This window comes from Sciurus vulgaris, assembly GCF_902686455.1.
Source record: "Sciurus vulgaris genome assembly, chromosome: 7".
Classification (NCBI taxonomy): Eukaryota; Metazoa; Chordata; class Mammalia; order Rodentia; family Sciuridae; genus Sciurus; species Sciurus vulgaris.
The window spans coordinates 52,686,322-52,699,571 of NC_136467.1; the positions used below are offsets into that span (position 1 = coordinate 52,686,322).

Genomic DNA, 13,250 nt, shown 5'->3' on the forward strand with positions numbered 1-13,250 from the left:
AATCTCTACCTTGTAGATTGTACAGTCTTAATGATGAATGTAGTTGATCCCCATTGAAGAATTACACACAGAAAACCAGTATTTCTAGAAACCATGAGTATGTTGCCCTATATTAAGCATTAAGAGATAATTCCCTAATCACTTGTCTTTGTTTCCCACAGTGTGCAATTGTGGAGGAGGCCCATGTAACAGTGTGACCGGAGAATGCTTAGAAGAAGGTTTTGAACTCCCTACAGGCATGGACTGCCCAACCATAAGTAAAAATAACACACATGATTGACTAACCCCACTTTCTCTAATGTGCTGCAGGTGTGGGATTAAGAAGAACTATGCAATATCACTCTCTCTAGAAACTGATGCTTCAGTTCCACTTCTGGGTTTAACCCTGCCTGAACCTCCACCAAATGGACCCTACACAAAGCTACTTGGTGGTCCAATTGATTCCAGCCAGTCACTAGGTGGTTTACATTTACATGCTCTATTGTAGATAACTTATTTATCAAGTCTTCACATTTAGCATCTTGCTTGTGAGTAAATCCCAGTGGTGGGGCTCATTCGGCTCATGTTTCTATATTGTCCCTCCAGGTCCTCAGATAACACGATACCCAGACAATGCTTTATAGCTTCTACCACAACTGAGACCAAAAGACATAAGTGCCTTTTCCCAAATCACTCCAAATCTGAAGTGGAACCAGAAATAAAATAAAATAGTCAGGCATTACAAAGCGGACCTGACTTCTTTCTTTGCTAGATTATTCGTCATTCCTGTTCATCAAATCACAAGTGGTTATCCTGGAAACAAAATTTTTGACTTAAAGACTATCTAAAATTAGGCATCCCCTCCCCAAAACAAAAGTACCTTCATCCCAGAATCCCTCTGGGCAGAGATTACTACCAGTGATCCCATGATGAAGATGTCACAGGACATGAGGCACAAGCAGGGCAAAGTTTGCAGTGATCTAATAGATCCCCCTCCCCAGCCAGATCCATTTAAGGACATCAAGATGCTGGCCTGGCCCTGCCTACCTCCCCGAGCAGCCTGATGTGCTGGCTGGGGACTCATTTCCTGAGAGAGTTTATAAGTAAAACCACATTAACCTTCGAATAACAAATTAACATATTAACAACATTAACCCTTTAGTCTCTGTTTACCAGAGCACAGCCTGAGGGAAAGGGCAAGTTGCAAAGGGGGTCAAGACAGGTTTCAAAACATGATGAATGTCCTTCTGACCACTGGGTCCCAGGGAGTGATCGCAGTGGTCAGAGGCACTGAAGTGTGAAAGGTGAGAAGCAATGAGAAGCTGGGGTCTGCCTCTCCATGGCCCAGGCTCAGCCTGAACTTTGGCAGCATCTCAGAGAGAAGGACATGACATAGGTCAACAGTGATACCCCCCACAGGCCTCCTCCTGCTGAAGTGTATATCCAGACAGGAAGTGAGGCAGGCCCAGGGAAGGAGCTGAGCCCTGGAGGTACTGGCACTGAATGCTGACTTTGACAAGCTGACGGGGAAGGGAAGATGCTCTGTAAATAGTGCTTCACTAGCTGGCACCAAGCAAGAGCCTAGAGTAGAATCACCTAGGGGCTTTCCCACGGTTAACGAAAAGTAGACAGGGCTCCTCCTTGTGGGCATCCGGCAGATGGCTTGCCCTTTTGTGTTTCCTGTCTTTCTCAATGCAGTGCGCAGTGTTCATGTTAACCCACCTTCCCTGTGGCCTGTGTTTTTTGTCATATTTTAAGTGAGGATAGTGCCCTTTTGTACAGTTGGGCCCACATGTGGACTAGTTCTGTGGACCAGAGCAGCTCCTCGGGAAACAAATATAAAATTGGTATTAACCAAGGAAGTACACATTCAGAATCTCCTTCGAGCAGTGTGCTTCCAGGTGAATTTTGAGTCTGAAGAAATGACTTGCCCATTTCCTCCAGGCTGTGATAAGTGCATCTGGGATCTGACTGACGACCTGCGGTTGGCAGCGCTGTCCATTGAAGAAAGCAAATCCGGGCTGCTGAGCGTGTCATCGGGTGCCGCAGCGCACAGGCACGTGAATGAAATGAACTCCACCATCTACCTCCTCAAAGTATGCAGAAATGTTGTACTTTCTGCGTGTTCGTATTCGGGTTTCACAGGATCACACCTAGTAACTTCTTCTACGCCCTTCTGATATCTGAGCCCCATAGCTGTATTACAGATTGCTGAACCTGTAGGTCTTCTAAACAGAAACACAGTTTCATTGGAATTATGAAAAGTTGAGCCTTGGTCTTAGTTGAGAGCTGCTATCTATAAAATGAAATAACTAAAGACCAGTATCTATTGAGGGAAGGTAAACACCCTTATTTCCTTTGTGAAGCTATATGTTGCTCAAGACATTACCACAACCCTACCATTACTTTGCCTCAATCTACAAGCTTTTAAGGAGTTTCTCCAGAACACTTCTTTTTCTCTCTGCCACCTTTCCTTATCACACACATTCTCATTTTTCCAACATATCTCTCTCCTCTCTCTCTCTCTCTCTCTCTCTCTCTCTCTCTCTCTCTCTCCCTCTGTTTCTCCTCACAGCTTTATCAAATAAACAGGTTAAAGGCAGGTAGTGGAAAAAATAGACAAAAAGATCCTTTTGTGTCTACCTCTAACAGGCTTTTCCCCCAAATGATAGACTTCTATGGCAACCAACAGATAATTTTAAAAACAATAATAGTTAGCCAAAAGTACAATAGAATTAATACCAGTGCAGTCTTACTTTGTTAGTTAATAGTTAAGAGCATAACTTTTGAAACCAGATTGCTTGTATTTATATCCCATCTCACACTTACTGTGTGACCTGGGGTAAGTCTTTTAACTTCTTTATTCTTCATTGTTTTTCATCTGGGAATAAGGATGATTGTTGTGCCTAATTTCATGGGTTGTGGAGAGAATTCAATGAGTTGATATATGTAGGGAAATTAGAACTAACACCTGTCAATGGTAAGTGCTCCTTACTTTTTGGAGAGGTAAATGAGATCCATAGCAATTAATAAAAAGTATGCAGTTTAAACCAAAACAAACATCATAAAGTTGTAGCTCTGGGTGGAATCTTAGTGAGCATTCTATTTCAAACTTAGAAATCGTTCTTGACCAAACAACCCTGCCTGGACACAGGACACCGTTCCGATCAACCCAGACCCAGGCCCCAGAGCATTTAACTCCTCCTTCCTCAAAGGCACCACTCCAAGATGGATATCACTGTCACTGACAGGAAGCCAGTGCCAGAATGAAAGGGCTTAATCCAAGGAAAGTTACATTTAGACCAAACTCCTCAGAAATGTGAAAGAAGGGGCAAGTGGCCTTAAACAAAGAAAATTGCTTCCTTTATACCAAAAGGAGGGAAGTGAGTTTCTAGAGTCTGTTTTCACTGATCCTGGTGGGTTGATCACTTCCTCTAAGGCCAGATCAGGGACACCCAGGGATACCATGAGCCTATATTATGTCTTTGTGCCAATTAGAAAAAGATGTCCTTTCTTCCTGGTGGCCAGCCCACCCCAGAGCAAGGTCTTTTGCCACAGACTTTCAGCCCCAGTCCACTCATGTGGACCCCACTGTTGAAACAGTCACACTCTACCTGGAATCCTTCTAGGCCAGAAGAGGTTTATGTATGTTTTTTAAAACCTGGTGTGCACATCTACTGACAATTTACAAAACTTTTCTTCCCATAGACAAAATTGTCAGAAAGAGAAAACCAGTATGTCCTAAGAAAGATACAAATCAACAATGCCGAGAACACAATGAAAAGTCTTCTGTCTGACATAGAGGAATTAGTTGAAAAGGTAAGTGTTCAGTTCTGGGACTGCTTTCAAAGATGGGGTTTAGCTGATGGAGCCTGTCTAGTCACAAACGACTGTGGCTTAATACAGCCCAGAAAAAAGTGGAGTGACCCTTGAGCCCTAGAGCAAACCAAGGTCCACCCATGGAGAAAGTTAGCACATGACATCTTCACTGTCTTCTCCCATTTCGATGGATGTGCTTGTTTATGGTGAACTTTCTGTGTTATGTATTTGCTACTGGTTAATGCAGTTGATATATGTTGCAATTAGTACAGTCATTCAGCTGTTTGCCTTAGCATTTTACGGGTAAGAGTTAGAGCATCCAGAAATACACTTTATTATGTAGAATATAAAATTTAAATGTTTGCTAAAGGATGCATTAAGGGACAAAAGAGGGGAAACAGGAATGAATTGTGCTGAGAAAGCAATTTTGAAAGTTGGTACAAAGTCACTTTTGACCCTCACTTTATAACATAGACTGAAAATAAAATTCACACAGGTTAAAGAGTTGGGCATAAATCTCAAACCCACGAGAAAATAGAACTATATAATTATTAAACCTCAAAAGGAAATAAGAATATACTAAAATACATTGTGAAGAATAATAAAAAGAAGTAATGAATTTGACAAGAAAAAATCCTTAATGAAACAATTAATTTTGTTAAAAAGTCAACTCAAGTGAGAAAAATATTAAGGGTAACATGACATGTAAAAAACTTTTATAGATTAACAGGAAAAACATTAAAACTGATATAGAGTCCATGTGAGAGATTATGCAATAGCCTTCCCAAGAACCTAAGGGCAAAATATCCATCCATCCCCAAGACTTGTCAAATATATATGAATCAACAAGTCACAAGACACCACATTTGTCTTATTAAAATGTTTAACACTTTTCTCTTCCTCATAATTCTCCACCAGTGCTACCTCATGTACTTTGGAACTGCTTCTTTCAGACCCTGGTATTTGACATTATAAACTATCAAAACTCTTTTCAAAACAAAAGTTTTTTCTATAAAAAAAAATAGGGCTGGAGATGTAACTCAGAGGTAGATCACTTGCCTAGCATGCACAAGACCCTGGATCCGATCCCCAGCACCAATAGATAAATAGATAGATAGATAGATAGATAGATAGATAGATAGATAGATAGATAGATAGATAGATAGATAGATAGATAATAAAGATTAGGCTAACTCTGGTATTTTCTTTTGACCTTGAATCTCCTTACTTTTAAGACATTTTGCTTCTAAAAATGTAAATTCCTCCAGTTTCATCCTTGGAAGATTTACCTTTTTAAGAATGCATATGAAAATTTGGTCCCTGGTTCCTGTGCAATGATGTATTCAACCACCAGCACCTGAACAGTAGTGAAATTCCTTGAGTTTCAAAGGCAATACCAAGAAAGAAATCTTTGTGAAAACTCATTGTTTAATTCATTTTTGTGTCGTGGTTGGAATTTATCAAAAGTGTCTCAATTCTCGAGGAAATGTTTTGACCCAGATTAGCTCGGACAGTGTTACTGATCCTTTTGTTGTGCAGTCTTCCCACTTCAAAGGTAAATTAAATGCAGGCATTCACAAGGAGGAAAAAAAATGCAAGTTTAAAAGTGACATCACTGTAGAAAAGGTTCCTGGGTGACAAGATCAGACCATCAAAGCAGGAAGTTGATAATAAAGCTATTGGGAACTTTCACCCAGCTGTTCTCACCAATTCTTATTCAAAATAACATCTGCCTCTAACAGTCCTGGTGGTGCAAGAACATACTGAAACTTTTCAAAACAAATGTCCAGAAGTGTTCCTGATGATGCCTCAAGCATCCTTTAAGCTGTTGGTCTAGAAAACTCCATGACTACATCTTAGAAGAATTTAAGGAAAGCTTGGCCACAGAAATCCTGGTCAAGAAAGTAACTAATATTCAGCTTTAAGTAGAATGAAGGATTTTACTGAACCTTCCCACAGTGATAAAATCATATTAATGTTGCCTCTTGAACTTAACAAGTAATACCTCTGTTTGTGAAATCTCACAAATTGTATTCATTTCAAGTTACTGGTTTTGTGCCAACCTCCATATCTAAGTCCTCCAACCCCCAACTGGAAAGTCCTAGAGCCTTTTTCCCACCACTTTCTTCTGGGAACTCCCTAAAAGATGCCCATCCATCTGTGTTCACAAACAGCCAGGGCTTGAAAGGGTCTCCCTGTGGCTGCTGTTTATCACATCTGTAATGAAAATACCAGAGACCATGCCAACATTTCACTCTCCAATATTCCCAGGGCCACTAGGCTCAGTCGGAGTGGGTCTGGGCTGTAAACAAAGGTGGAAGTGGTGGCTCTTTCCCAATCTCTGGGCTGCTCTTCACTGCCTGGATCTTGAAGTTCTGCTGTGCAAAGCCTAGAGTCACAGATCCCAGTCTGCAAGTATGGTTTATGGGGTGCTGTACCATCCCCTCTACTCCTCCTCCACCTCCATCTCTGCTTTACTTCCTACTCCATCAGCCATAGCAAAAAGACCCTATATATCATCAACTCATGCAAAGACATCCTTGAGACTAAAAGGAAAGTATATCCGAGCCTCATTACTGGTCCTTCCAAAAAGGCAGGATGAAAAAGCAGTTTGTACTTCTATTTCAGAACCATGAATATATACCTGGCATATAAGTTGATGTGCTAGGTGCCACATGTACTGAAGTGAATAGAAAGTCCTTCTCTCAAGGGCCTAGTAGGAAACTGATGTGTAAAACATAACTGATGTGACACAACATTTAGGGATGGAGGCATGGTACAAGCTGAAGGATAGCTGGAAGGCAGAAATAGTAAACTCTTTCAGCAGAGGTACACTAAGAGGCTTCTCAGAGAAGGTATTGACTTATGTATTGAGAAAGAGTAGCAGTTTATCAAAAACTTCCAAGCAAGTGGAAAGTGTTATAAGGCAAGGATTTGAAGCAATATAGTATGTTCTTGGTACTAGAAGAAATTTGACCTTAGCCTTGCATAAGGCCAAGGTAAAAAGCCAGGAGATAATACTGAACATCTTATTGGTGCATAAATTATGAAGAACCTTGCCCACCATGCTCAAAAACATGTAGACTTCATCCTATGTACTTTGGAAGTCAAGGAAGTGTTTACCCAGAACAGCTGATCTGATTCACATTCCTCGGCAGTATGGGTAGTAGATTGGACAGTGACAACTCAGAGTACTGGGACACATTTGGGAGACTGCCATAGTAGTCTGGACAAGAGAGTGGTTGGTTGCTGTCTTACCTTCATTTGGAAAGGATTTGCAGTACACTGGAGTGAACTGACACTGTGGTAGTAGGGAAGAAGAAGAGAAGCCATAATGACAAGTGGAAGAAGAAAAGACCTGGTGACCAATTGGAGGAGAAAGGAGGAAAACTGTCTCAGATGAATAGAGGATTAAGAATAAAAATCAAAATGGAATACACTGGACATTTTAAGAATGAATTGTCTCCGGATGCCCAGAAGGCAGTTAGAGACTGGAGTCTGCCACTCTGAGGATAGATCAGGGCTGGAAAGGTATTTGGAAGTGATTAATGTCTAGGAGAGAGGTAAGCCCATAGAAGTATATATCACTGTTCAGATTCTGAACTAGCACACCAACATTCCTACTACTAGTTTATCCAAGACTGTCCCCATTTACACTCATGTCTCAGAGTAATTACTAAAACTTCTCCCTTTCACTTGCAAAAATATCCCCAGTTAAACAATAAACTATTTTGTTCCACTAGATATTGGATATCAGTCTCACTTCATCTTGTTGGTATTATTTGATTTACTAGTCTTTGTACACTACTCTTTATGCACTAGATGACCAAAAATTTCTCGCCACTTTTTATATCAAATAAATATAAGGAAAATTCACTGCTGGGTTGAATAAATGATTAATCCTTTGTAATGGAAATCGTCAACTAGTTTATAGTTATGAGGTAATTTTTTTTTTAATTTTAGCATTTCTTAAAGCAAAACATACCTGTTTTATGGCATGCTCACATCATTATTTTCCCTTCATAGCAAAGTTACAGAAAAAAATTTGAATGAGGTATAATTTATTAGATTCAGGAATTTTGCAATTTAAAGTAATAAATGTTCCCCCAAAAGATTGGGTCTTTTGTATCTATTTGTCTATAGAGCTATAGAGTCCCATCTATTCATCTCTATGTCTCACAGCGCCCTCTGGTGCTTGTCAGAAAGAAGATATTTTCTTTTATAGGCATTCTCCAGCTGTTTTTCATCACTTCGTTTCAAAGTTTCCATATGAAAAATAAACTCAATGACAGAGAAATAATAATAGAATTTTCCTTTGACTTATGAAACCAGAGACAAAGTTATGAGTTTTGTGCTTTGTAAATAAAATTCTAAACAGGATCAAATGCAAACTTGTTAACAATTGTTAAATGTTTTATTTATCTGTGTCCATATTTAGCAGGGAGGGTGACATCAAGAATAAGACACATTTTATCTTATGCATCACCTAACATTTAAAATGAGCCACAAATATTTTTTTCTCTGGAAAGCTTTAGAATCAAGAGGAAGACTGGAATTGGGGGGAAGGGATACAATGACTTGGAAGATAGTGTTCATTCAGCTTGTGAAAGCACTAAAGGCCACACTATCTCCACACAGAGGGTTTTACAACCCCAATGGCACTGCTTGGTGTGAAGGAGTTTACTGACTTGCCTAAGGAAAACCCTCCATGCACCCCAATGGCACTGCTTGGTGTGAAGGAGTTTACTGACTTGCCTAAGGAAAACCCTCCATGCATGTGTTTGCCATGATAACGTTTCTGCATTCTTTTCTGGACCTTCGTAAAGGACCATTTACTTGGGTCATACCTGGAAAGAATAAAAACACTCCAGATGATACCATAGCATAATCCTCTGGATAGAACACTGTGTGAGAGCAAAGAGGTTTGGAACAGCCACTTCTGCACACTGGGTCTAAAAGTGCTCTGTGTGGACAACCCTGCTGCAATGTGTGCAGGCATTATAGTACTTTGTTATGGAACTGAGCCACAAAAGCAAAAGATGAGGCAACCAGGCTTTTACCAAATGTCAGACAGAAAAACCCCTCCTCCTCTTAAATATAACTCAGGAATTGGTCTTTCTAACACCAGAAAGAAGTGCACATCCCCCATGCTGTTCATGTGTCCTGGCCTGGAACTATGTCTATGTTATTAGATCAGCTTCTGTCCTTGACCACACAGAAAACACACACACACATACACATACACACCCACGCACACACTTTGTTCAGAAGCCACACTGGAGTTGGGATTTAATTTTGACAAATACTATGTGGGAGCTCTGAAACAGAAGCCTCCAAGTTGAGAGAGCGGAATCAGCTCCTGGGAGAAGAGCTCCATTCACGCTGAGCCAAATCTGCTTGAGCAGTTATTTGTATACAAGTGCCATCCACGTTGATGGGAATTTGGAGTGAAGCTCTGCAAAGGGCAGTTAGCCCAGTGAGCATAATCCTTTAAATCTCTGTGGTAATTCAGTTGCAGCAGTGGTTGGACCACCCAGGAGCCACTGGATGCATAAAGCATTTCAAGGTCTGCCTACTTTCTCAAGAGTATTCTCTTTGAAACTTTAAGCTCTTCAATCAGCACAGTGTCAAACCAATCACAAGACATGGGTCACTTCCTAGTCTGGTATCTAGAGATGCAACAAAAATTCAAAGGATAAATTACATATGAAAGGTGGTTGGTTTGGATTGAACTGTGACTTACGACACAAAAGTAGCATCTGATTTTATAGCATTCTGTGATCCTAAAAACTGGTCATCACATCAGTCTTTACGCTTAGCTTCTGGGAGCATTTTGTGTTATGGAATATTCATTTGCCAGGAAAATTTATGTTTATGGAATGAATGTGTTATGCCCGCATGAACAAATACAACGATCCTTTCTCATATATTTAATCTATCACTCATTTGGATTATTTGTAGGGAAGTCGAGCCTCCAGAAAGGGACAACTGGTTGAGAAGGAAAGCACAGATTCCATTGACCATGCAACTCAGCTTGCAGAGCAGGCCCACGAGATGAGGGATAAAATCCAAGGTAAATGCATTCTCTTCTAATTCAACTTAATGGTAAGGAAATGTACACTTTATTAATAATGATAAAAATAATGGCTACTTTCAATGATTACTGTGCACCAGGAATTTAAAAGCAGTATAGATTTAAACTTACCTAAGTTCTTCATTTCAAGATTTCTGAGCACTGATCCCTACTTACTATCAGTTAATGTTCAAGAATAAATGTACAAAATCATTACACAGAAGTGTAATGCCAGATTACCTTTTCAGCAGAGGAAAGTGCATGTTATGTATCTAAAAATGCAAGAATTGAGTTGAAGTCACACATTTTTTTCTGTTATTGGCAGACAAAAGAAAATTGCCTTTAGAATGGTAATAAACCAATCCAAATCACCCTAAGTTGTTTCTGTGATACTCTTCCCCATAGATCAGGCAGAGAACTTGCTCAAATCTCCATCCCAGAGAAAGAGAGAGGAAGGTTCGTGTGAGATTTCTTTACCTTAAAGCATTGAAATAGATTTACCCTTCCTATTGAAAGTTTCCTTATTTTTGCTCTAACTTCTAACTGCAGACTGCATCTTGAAGACTGTCTTCATAGTGTACTGAGAGCCATTCTCAATTTCCTAACAGACACAGAGTGCATTTGTTCTAGGATAGAGACTTTCCTTGGGTAGAGTCTGCTGAGATCCAGGATATGTGTGTTTCCACAGTTTTATTATACTATATATTAAGGGTTGGATGACAACAAGAAGTACATCTCAGGGACCCAATGACAGTAAAGGGACCACAGTGGAAGATTCATGTCTTTATACTGAGGTATCAGGTACAGGTTTCAGGCAAAGGGATATTATGTAAAGCCAAGAGGAATCATCTGCTGCATTTCCTTTGGCACTTATAATACACAATAAAAACAGAAGCATGCACTTCAACTCACCACTCCCATCCTCATGATCTCATGGTTTTGCATTTCCTGACAAAATATTCTTATCTCATAGCATTTTAGAGTTACTATCATTTTTTTTTTCAAAAAACAAAAGTATGGTTGAACCTGGAAAATAAGATGGCTTCAACCAATTATGAAATAAATGCTCCTTTAAGCAGCAAATAAAGCCAGGATCTTAGTAAGTCATTCAGAGAAAATAATTCACCGTTGCTATTGAAACCCAAATTTTGATTCTAAGGTGTTTCATTTGAAAATAATCTGAACCTTCTTATTTGACCCTTAGGCATGGGAAAGAATGAAAAATACAAAAGAAATGTAAATGGGAAAGTCACTTTTATCAATTTTTAATCTCTTCAAAATAATGCATGAACAGTCTCCAAAGACCAAAGGCAAAAATGTTATTGTCTATAATTCATTTCTCTAATCCAAACCAGACATAGCTAAAACAAAACAGGCCAAAAATTTTGAACATAATATTTGCATCAAAATGCCAAAGGACCCAGCATTGCAAGTGCTAGAAGTGAGTATGAGGGAAATGTCTGTATTTAGTTTATTTCAGAGGTTAGAATTTTAGACCTTACTTAAAAAGTGAATATTTAATCCCTTCATAGTTTTTTTTAACATATCTTGATTTCCCTATAACTCTCTCAGTGGTATTTATAGCATTAAAAACTTCCCCACCCCCACAACTTATCTGCCTTCCTTCAGAATTCAGGGATGCCATGCAACACCAATAGTTTGTCATTCTTTATTTTCAAACACCTCTAAAATAGCTGCTGGTGACCTTCCAGCTTTTATCCATATAAAATACAGCCCCTTGTCCTGGTGTGATTTGTGTGACACCAGTGTTTGTTTATCTATCCTATGTGACCAACAACATAGATCATAGTAAACCCTAGACACGCAATTTCATTTTTGCCAAGAAGATGAAATGCTTCCTCCCAGAGCTGCCATATGACAAGGCAGCAATTAATACCTTTGTTCTAATCATACATAGTAGGAATAAAAGAGTCAGACAATGGTACCAGCTCTGCATGCATCTCTGTGCACTAGTTTTTAAACAAGTCACTGGGTCCATCTGACACTCAGTTGGTTCTTTGATTCTTAAATTCTCCACTCTGCTTTATAGAAGTGGGGCAGAAAGACCCAGAGTCAAAATGGCCCAAAATGTCACTGCAGAAGGCAAACACCAAGAAACAATTACTAATGAGCAAAAACTCACAACATGCTATAACAAATTCCTATTTTATATCTAATCCGAAAGGCTCATTTAAATGATTATCAAAATGGTCTCATTTTGGTCTAGAGGTTTATTTTGCTAAATCCTTGGCTAAAGTGCAAAATACCTTCAATATATCCCACATATGGCAGGAGATACCTCCAAACATTTGCTCCAAGCTAAATATTTCTGTAAAGGTTGATCAAAGACCCCAGATTTCTGGGCTTTAAATATTAACATTCTCTAATTGCCGTGGAAACCAGATGAGAGGATGAAGGCCAGCTGGGTATTGCAGCAGTGTGTTCCCACTCTGAAGACTCCACATGGGAAGCAGAGCAGGGTGCTTTCCTTGGGTTTTCCTCCTCCTTGGAGCTCTGATCTTGTGTTGAGCTGCAGTCCCTAGCAGTGTCCACAGCACAAGGCTCGCCTCATCTGTGAATGAGCTTCTTTCTGCTTTAGGATCAGCTGGGGCCTGGCCACCATCCCTCATTCCCAGGTGCTTTCAGTGGCACCCTTCCTCCCTGATGCCTGCCTCACCGTGCTCTTCTTTCAGAGATCAACAACAAGATGCTCTACTACGGGGAGGAGCAGGACCTGGACCCAGAGGAAGTCTCTGAGAAGCTGGTGCTGGCCCAGAAGATGCTTGAGGAGATTCGACACCGTCCACCATTCCTTACCCAGCGAGAGCTCGTGGATGAGGAGGCGGATGAGGCCCACGAATGTAGGTGTCTTCATCTCCTGGCTGACACCGCACTTACCTGCTTTCTTCATGGGTCCAGGAGAGGACACACACACATAGGGCAAAAATTCATTAAGCAATCAGTTTTCAATATTCAGAGCTTGTAGAATTTATATGTGGCTTCAGGGAATCATTCAGGTCAGCTTGCCTATATGATCAAGGTTTTTAGGTCCAGGCCCCATTTTGAAACTTTGAGAAACAGTTGAAATTCCACAAGGAATCTATAGAATTGCTACTCCTATGAGGAAGAAGTAGGAACTTAGCAGAAGGAAGGCTCAGGGGCACCAATTCCCAGAATAACAGTAAGAGAAATTTTACTGAAAAGACAAATGCCACAAACCCAGCAACATTCACATTCTGAGAGCCCTCAAAGGCATTTCATAACTTTTAACCTCCTTTAATCTTTAAATTGAAATTTAGCACTTCCTTTAATGATGAATGTGGACACCAAACCACAATAGTAGTATTGAATCCATGACTTGATCACTGTATCAATTACC

At 40.0% G+C, this 13,250-nt stretch overlaps 1 protein-coding gene across 3 annotated transcripts in view; it reads left to right on the forward strand.

Moving 5' to 3' along the window:
- Window positions 1-13,250, forward strand: part of LAMA4 (laminin subunit alpha 4) — a 135,356-nt gene that overhangs the window by 62,610 nt on the left and 59,496 nt on the right. For 2 of the 3 annotated variants that reach the window (XM_079149110.1, XM_079149112.1), the window contains exons 7-11: window positions 162-257; window positions 1,924-2,075; window positions 3,688-3,798; window positions 9,760-9,871; window positions 12,565-12,732. In XM_079149110.1, coding sequence (XP_079005236.1) covers window positions 162-257; window positions 1,924-2,075; window positions 3,688-3,798; window positions 9,760-9,871; window positions 12,565-12,732 — 639 coding nt within the window. The remainder of the gene's footprint in view (window positions 1-161; window positions 258-1,923; window positions 2,076-3,687; window positions 3,799-9,759; window positions 9,872-12,564; window positions 12,733-13,250) is intronic. The other variant, XM_079149111.1, reaches the window with a different exon arrangement.